Source organism: Hyperoodon ampullatus (genome assembly GCF_949752795.1).
Source record: "Hyperoodon ampullatus genome assembly, chromosome: 11".
NCBI classification, from domain to species: domain Eukaryota; kingdom Metazoa; phylum Chordata; class Mammalia; order Artiodactyla; family Ziphiidae; genus Hyperoodon; species Hyperoodon ampullatus.
In genome coordinates this window covers 101728234-101736449 of record NC_136924.1, presented here as the reverse complement: position 1 = coordinate 101736449, position 8216 = coordinate 101728234, and the positions used below count along the sequence as shown (strand labels likewise).

General features: G+C 61.8%; 1 protein-coding gene across 1 annotated transcript; it reads left to right on the top strand.

The window, feature by feature from the left end:
- Positions 1-1286: 1286 nt before the first annotated feature.
- TMEM121B (transmembrane protein 121B) lies at positions 1287-2837 on the top strand (the record flags this gene model as incomplete). The annotated part of the gene is made up of 1 exon (XM_079715129.1): positions 1287-2837. One exon carries the CDS (start codon positions 1287-1289, stop codon positions 2835-2837), a length of 1551 nt encoding a protein of 516 aa, XP_079571255.1.
- Positions 2838-8216: the final 5379 nt, after the last annotated feature.

Genomic DNA, 8216 nt, shown 5'->3' with positions numbered 1-8216 from the left:
TCGGGAAGGGCTCCAGCCCAGAAAACAGTCACTAGTGGCCTGTGCTGTGAGTAAATGTTCCTGGGGCTTGAGACATGAGCTAAATGGAATTGTGATGATCACACCAGTTACCTTTAACACACTCCGTGACAGGCATTGGGCCAAACCCTTCCAACTCATGACCTCTCTTAATACAACAGCCTGGGAAGGTAGATGTTGGTCCCTTTTTACAGTTGGATAATCCTAGGGTCAGAGAGGTGAAATAACCGGTCCAAGATCACACAGGCCACATGGCAGAGCTGAGACCACACCCCGGAGCTCAGCTGCCCCCCACACCTGCTGGGCTGCATGACGACTGGACACGGACCCGGCGTGTGCCTGGGGTGGGCTGCGGGTGCTAAACCCCACATCTGCCGTGGATTGCTTGTACAGAGCTCTGCGCTTGTAGCTGCCGGGCTGCTGTGTTCCCGTCCACGGCCCCGTCTGTAGCATTCACCATCGCAGCTTTGGGCCTATGTTTCCATGGAGGCACCCCTAGGTGTTTAATTTCCTCTGCTAGCTGCCTCTTCCTACTGTTTCCCATTCCCGCTTTCAGAACGTCAGAGAATACTGAAAACCTTCTTGGCTGGGGCCACACGCACCGTCCTTTTACTGCTTCTTTCTTCCCGAGCATTTATATTCAGAGAGCTGCTCCATTCACTGGAACCCCCGGGGTGGTCACTGAACCGAGAGCAGGGCACATGAATATGTAGAAATATATGTCTGGGGCTCCCGGTCCTGGTCCTTGGAATCAGTGCGGCCTGGTTCCTCCTTCGGGTTTCAAGGGCCTTAGGGAGAGGCAGGACGGCCCAGCGGAAAGGGCACCGGACGAAGTAGAGGCCAAAGCTGCCCTGGTGCCTGCAGAGGTCCCAGCCTGGTGCTCAAAGGCACGGTCTACACTGAGACCACGGCCACCCGGTCCCTAACGCCCCAGGGGTTCAGCTGGTGGGACCTCGCCGACCACCTTCCACCCCGCCGCCGGGATCCCATCGCGTCCCTCGGATTCCACGCTGCGTCCTCCCCGCCCCAACTCCGCGCCCCGGCACCCCTCCCCTTCTTCCTGCCGACACGGCGGCCGGGCTTTCCCGCCTCCCGGCCCCGAATCCAATCCCGGTTTCCCCGCCCCGCCCCCAGCTCTCGGCTGGGCCGCCCCGCGCGCCGTCACCGCCGCCGTCACCGCGCGTCGGCAGCAGCCCGCGCGCGCCCGGCCACGGGGCTCGGCTGCGGTGCGCGGCTCCGGCCGGGTAGGCGGGAGGGAGCCGAGGACAATGCGCCCCGCGCCCGGCGCCCCCCGCGCGGCCCCGCCCCCCGCCCGGCTGCAGCCCCGGTTCCCGCGCGGCCGGAGCGGCTCGGGCAGCAGCAGCAGCGGCGGCAGCGGCGGCGACACCGGCAGCGACAGCGGCAGCAGCAGCAGCGCGGGCGCCGAGCGGGAGGACGACGACGAGAGCGCCAGCATCAGCAGGCCGCTGGTGCCCGCCGGGCCCCCGGGGAGCGCCGCCGCCTCCTGCGCCTCCACGCCCACCTCCCCGCGTAGCATGACCGCCGCCGACCTGGGCGCGGGCGCCGTGGCCGGAGCCGTCGGGGGCGCGGGCGGCGCCAGCCCCGGCCCCTCCTGCCGTTCGTGTTGCTGCTGCTGCGGTCGCCGGGCTCGGCCGGGCCGCGGGGGTGGGCGCCGCGGCTGCGCCCCCGGCCCGGGCTGCCGCTGGGGCTACCAGGCGCTGTCCGTGGCGCTGCTGCTGGCGCAGGGCGGCCTGCTGGACGTGTACCTCATCGCTGTCACCGACCTGTACTGGTGCTCCTGGGTCGCCACCGACCTGGTGGTCGCGGCGGGCTGGGCCATCTTCTTCGCCAAGAACAGCCGGGGCCGTCGGGGCGCCGCGCACACCCACCACCCGCACCACCCGCACGCCGCTCCCCTGCACCTGCCCGTCGCCCCCGCCGCCGCTGCCGGGGCTGCGGGAGCCAAGGCGCGCGGCGGCCGCGGGGGCGCGGGCGGCCCGGGGTCGGCGGGGGCGGCCGGCGCGGCCGGCGAGTTCGCCTTCGCCTACCTGGCCTGGCTCATCTACTCCATCGCCTTCACGCCCAAGGTGGTGCTCATCCTGGGCACGTCCATCCTGGACCTCATCGAGCTGCGCGCGCCCTTCGGCACCACGGGCTTCCGCCTCACCCTGGCGCTGTCGGCGCCGCTGCTCTACTGCCTGGTGCGGGCCATCGGCGAGGCGGGCGCCACCCCCGGCTCCGCGGGCCCCCTGCTCCTGCAGCCCCAGCGGCACCGCGCCGCCGGCTGCTTCCTGGGCACGTGCCTGGACCTGCTGGACAGCTCCGCCCTGGTGGAGCTGATGCTGGACGGCCGCGCGCCGCTGCCCGCGCACCTGCGCTACCTGCTCCTCGCCGCCTACTTCCTCGCGCTCGCCTCGCCGGTGCTCTGGCTCCACGAGCTCCACGCCGCTGCCGCCTCGCCCCGGGGCCGGGCCTCGCGGCCCGGAGGTTGCAGCCGTCTGCTGCGCCTGCTGGGCGGCTGCCTCGTGGACGTACCCTTGCTGGCGCTGCGCTGCCTGCTGGCCGTGAGCTACCAGCAGCCGCTCTCCGTCTTCATGCTCAAGAACCTCTTCTTCCTCGGCTGCCGCGGCCTGGAGGCCCTGGAGGGCTGCTGGGACAGGGAGTCCCCGGCGTCCCCGAGTTGGGCCCGGGCGGGCTACGGCGCTCCGCCCTCCGCCCCGTCGGCGCCGGGAGTCCCCCAGCTGGGCCACTGCATCTCGGAGGACGAGGGGTGTGCCCACGGCTATGTCAACACCCTGGCTGTGGCTTCCCAAAACTGAGGGGTCTGGGGGCTTGCTCTGGAGTTGGGAGACCCCGCTCCCTGTCCTGCGACCTTTCCTCACCCAGACTGGATCAGCCTCTGTTTGGGGGAGGTAACTGTTAACAGGGCTGAGAGCCAGCGCGCCCCTCTGAACCCCTTGAGTCAAGACTGCTTGGAAGGAGCCAGCCGCTAAAGAGAGGGAGGAGGGTCGCCGGCTCTCTTCTCCTCCCGACGCCCTTGCCCGATCCTTCCCTCCAGGGGCGGGGCACCTCTGCTTCTTGCTTCTCCCACCTCACCCTAATTCCTCTCCCTTGCGGGGCAGAATGGAGGAAAGGGGAGCCCAGGGCCTTCGGCCACCCCCCTTGCTTGGACGTGCCGGCTTCTTTTAGGCTGTGGTTAGTGGTCCTTGACCCACACCTTGAAATCACCCAGAATCCCATGCTCCCCTGATGTGTCCATTGCATTTCTTCCAGATGGTAGATGCAAAGTGTGTGTGTGTGTGTGTGTGCGTGCTCGTTCACGTGCGTGTTGTTTCCTTGTGTCCAACCTGTGCCCCTCACAATCAGTAGGAGATCTGGGGAGGCCCGGTCCTCCCCACCACACACTCCTCATTCCTACCTGAATCTGTGGCCATGAATTCCCAGACACAGCTGGGCTCCTGGGGGCTGCCCAGTGGCCCTCCTCCGAGGGAGAAGCTCACCCAGAATCTTCCTCAATGCCACCCCTTTCCTCTCAGCTGGGGGGAGGGTAGGGTCCACACTCTAAGGACCAAACTACACCCTTTCTTGGGTGTTTCTACCTCTGTGCTGTCCACTTGTGTCACATCACACACCGATGCTGCTTGCAAAAAATAAGGACAAATACTCAGATGTTGCATTCAACGTGGCCACTGGATCCAGCTGGGGTTCGGTGCCAGTGTTACCACAGGGTCTGTGGAGGGTCGGCCATTGGCTGCCCTCCTTCTCTCCCTCCCTCTGTGCCCATAACTCCTATCCTTCCTGCAGCTGGTTGCTGGCTGGGTCAGATCTTGGCTCAGAACAGCTTTGGTGGGGTTTCTGGATAGGAAACCACGTGAGCTGTGGGCCTCCCACGGGCCCACGGGAGTAGGAAGTCCACCTCCCCGCCTGTCCTTCCTTTAGGAAGCATGGTGTACATCAGAAAGGGCGGTGGTGACCGTTGTCCTCTGCTCTGGTCACGGGAGTCTCTAGGGAAAAGCAGGCTGCGTGGAGTAGGGTGGCTAAGCCCCACCCTCCCTCCCTAGTGACAGGTCACATCCAGGGGCTGCCCACGTACAGTCTTGATGTAGGACCTCTCTCGGCATCTTTGAGGCAGGATGAGTATTTTGGGGGGAGGTCAGAGTGCAGGAAGAGTTGAGAGCCAGGCCAGGGGTACCTCCTCCGCCCCACCCTGCGGTAGGATGGGGTTGGGGGAGGGTGTAGGAATCTGTTTCCCTCCCTCCTCGTGGCTGGGGAGCTTTGTGTGGTGTAATAAACTCTGGACAGAGGGCCAGAAGTCATGGGTTGTAGCTTTGACTCTTGCCACCCACTAGCTTCAGTGACACATGACTTTTGTTTTCTGGGCCTCCGTTTTGCACTTGGGGCTCCTCTTTCTCAATTTCTTGGGGGCTTGTTGACAGAAGACAGACACACAGACGGGGCTGATGGCCTGAGCCTCCCTGCTCTCCTGGGTGGGGGGGCGGGGAGGGAAGAACATGTTTGCACTCAATGTCCCTGCTCCCAGTCCCTTGCCCACCAGGTCCAGGATCAGCTGGTTGGATTTTGCAACTAATTGTTCTTTTCCTGCCTTCTCTCCTCCCCAGGACGCCCCTTCCTCCCTTTGAATTCCATGTGGTCCAAGTTCTGGGGCCCAGACCCTGGGGGGCCCAGGAACTGCTCCTTCCGTTCCCACCCTCTCTCCAGCTTTGCTGTTTCTCTGCTACCTAATCTCAGTGACTGACGAGGACTTTGTGTCCGAGCCATGGCCCCAGGCCGGCCCCCTGCCCCGCCCCCTTCTCCTGTTTGGATGGCTGTCTCCCTGCTGAGTGACCGCTGCTGCGACACCTCCAGGGTGTCGGGTATTCTGGTGGGAGGCTGTGGTGGGTTCCGGTGAGCTGCACTTCCCAGCACCCGGCTGGTCTGGCAGAGGCCAGGCCTGTTCCGGTCCGGCTGCCAGCCCCACTCACCCCGGGACAGACGTCCTCTTCCCGACACTTGGTGCCAGCACTTGTGCTCAGGGGGTCAGCCCCTTCCTTCTGGTGTGTTTTTCTTGAGTCCTTTTACTTACTTCCCTTGCCCCATTCACAAAAAGAAATGCCCCGAAAGTTTCATTTTTCTTGTTTTCTAGGTACACCTGTAGTGCGGGGTCCAACTAGAGACGCTGTGGTGTGTCTAGCGTCCCCGGGCCCACGCCCGCCGTGCAGGTCACGGAGGAGAAGCAGCTGGGCTCGGGTCCCGGGCTGCCCGCCGCTAACGTTGGGCAGGTCAGGCCGTCCTCCCCTGAGCCTTGGACTCCTTATGTTTTTGGAAAAGGCTTGGGCCAGACCTTCTCTAAGGACGGCTCCGAGTCCATGTGTTTTTGTGGAAGAGAGCGAGCTGGCAGCCTGAGCCTGGAGGACGGAAGTGGCACCTCGCTGGCATTTATCACGTTCTTTTCTCCTTCTCTTTTTAAAAATAAAACCAGCTTCTGTTCTGAAAATAAAAAACTTGAGACTTGTGACAAGCTTCCTGTGTAGTTTGTTTTAAGATCTCTCCTGTCCTGGTTTCCTTGCTAAACTCTTAAATGTCACCGTGACATCTGTCAGCATTTTGCGGGTCTGTGTTAACATTATGGGTGCACCTTGGCTACTTCCTTCCAGGCGGTTGGCGGGCTCTTGAGGAAGCAGCGTTGGCCTTGACCCGGCCGGCCTGGTGTGGCCCAGCCAGGCTTCCTCAGCAGAGCCAGGTCCCCTGGGCTCTCAGCCCGAGGGTGAGTCCCCAGCTCCTGGGCTGTCACTCCCTCCTTCTGAGAATAACTTGTTAGAGGGGGAAGGGCTGAGAAACGACTTTTTAAATACTCTGCCGTTCTCTCCCCAGCCAGGAGCAGGAATTCTTATCACGAAGGAGAACAGGCCATGCTTGTTTGTTTTCAACACAACACGGTCTGGGGAGTCTAAGAGAACATGGGGTCTGCATAAAAATAAGACTATGGTTGGACTTCCGTGGTGGCGCAGTGGTTAAGAATCCACCTGCCAATGCACGGGACATGGGTTCAAGCCCTGGTCCAGGAAGATCCCACATGCCATGACGCAAGTAAGCTTGTGTGCCACAACTACTGAGCCTGTGCTCCGCAACAAAGAAGCCCCCGCTCGCCGCACGAACGAAGACCCAACGCAGCCAAAAAAAAATTTTTTAAAAAGACTACGGTCGTTGTTCTTTAGCACAGAAACAGCCGGTGCTATGCAGGTGCTATTCAAACGGTGAGGCCAAGAGCCCGCCTTGCTTGCCCTGCCTGCACCCCAAGCTGGGCGCTGGCACCACCTGGCCTCCAGGGCCTTCCCTCACTTATAAGACAGCAGCGATGTCCCCTCCCTCACAGGCTGTGGTAATGGGGCGATATGTGCAAAAATGGTCCTTTCCGTCAAGACATTTACAATAGTAATGGGGAGAAAACTTACACACACTATAGTTTCAGAACAGCAAAGACCGCGTCTTCATTTCTCCCTAAATGCGGATGGACGGTAAGGTCACCACCTTGACTACGTTCCTCGTGGCTGAGCTGCCCCTCGCCTGCTCAAGAGGGGAGGTCGTGTCGGGTGAGTCTGGCCCTGCAGCCGGCCTGGGGTCGGGGGACTCGGGGGCCTGTGCTCTGCTGGCCGGCCCCTCCGGGTCCTCACAGCCCCTCTGGGGAGCTTCCCCTCCATCCCCGAGCCCAGAAGGACGGAGCCACTTGCTGGAGGCTGCATTGCGGTCAGGAAGGGAATCCAGGTCTGAACCACGTCCGTCGGCCGCGGGCAGCCTTCGGATGTGGCCTCCCTTCTGTTGCCCGGCTCTGGCTAAAAAGCAGGGGCTGGATCCACATCCTTTGAGTCCCGCAGGCCCCCAGTCAGGCTGCAGGCAGACTCTCTTCTCAGGGAGGGAAGGAGTCAGGACACTGAGTCACACTTAGGCGTGAACAACCGAAGGTGACTCCCCCCAGGAAAGGGTGCCTGGGTATGGGGGGCATTGGACTAGACTTCTCCCATCCTTCCCTGTTCCTCTGACAGGCAAGGCTGGTCAGTACACTTGGGCCCTCACCGGGCAGGTCTTCACAGGAAGGCCCCTCCGTTGTTTACCTGGGAGGGGAGACTGCAACCCCCCGCGGAGTGCAAAGGCTGTAGGATGGAAACCACCATCTTTCTGTTCAAAGGTAAGCAGGAAATCAGTAAAATCCACCACACCTGGCGTTCAGAGGCCCAGCTCAACCTGCTGAGTGGATATTTAAGTGATGAACAAAACCCCCTCCGAAACCTGAGGACCTTCCTGAGCAGAAAAGAGAAGCCGATTCAGAACCAACGAATCCGGCAAGGTCCAGAGCCCCACGTAATCATTCCTCGTCTTCCTGCAGGAAAAGCCGTGGACATCCACGAGGGTCACGTGGCCGGGGGTCCTCCTGCCTCAAGTCCCTTCTGTTGCTCTGTCCAGGAGAGGAGTCCAGGGGTGGTGGTCACAGACCGCAGGACATGGGCTCTGGAGGACCTCTCTGGGTGAGGCAGGATTTTATCAGCCGAGGTTCAGAGCAGCACGAGAAGAGGGGCCTGGCCTTATTCACACTTGATGCTCTCGCTGTTTGGCAAACGGCTGACACCACATTCAGGCTGACGGAATCTCCAGCACTTGCGGCCAGCTGAGACCAGGGTGAGACTGGGGGCTCTGTGGGAGGGGGAGGGGGGTGCAGAACACTGCTGAGCACCAGGGCCACTTCACAAACTCCCCTTCCACCCGCCGTGTCCACACAGGCGCACCACGGAAGGGAAATCAGTGCTTGCCTAGCGACCGGAGGTTGGGGGTTGGGGTGATGATTAGGGGCTGGGTTTCTTTGGGGGCGTAAGAAAAATGTTCCAACACTGATCATGCTGAAGGTTGCTGAACTCTGAGCCCCTAAAGCCTTGAACTGTACAGGGTTCATGGTGAGTTGTATGAGCTGTGAATCCTATCTCAGTAAAGCTGTTAGGAAAAAAGGCAGGAGCCCTGCTGATACAGGGAACATAGTGGACGATGCCAACTGGGGACATCTGGCCTCAAAGGCCAGCAAAGCAAGGATCTGAGGTCTGTGGGGAAGGCGATCCAAATGGAGAGTGTGCTTCCGGGACCAGGACCACGTGGGCTGGCCGTCCTGCCACAAGGCAGAGCCCCGGCTCCAGCTGTGGAATCCACACTCTGCA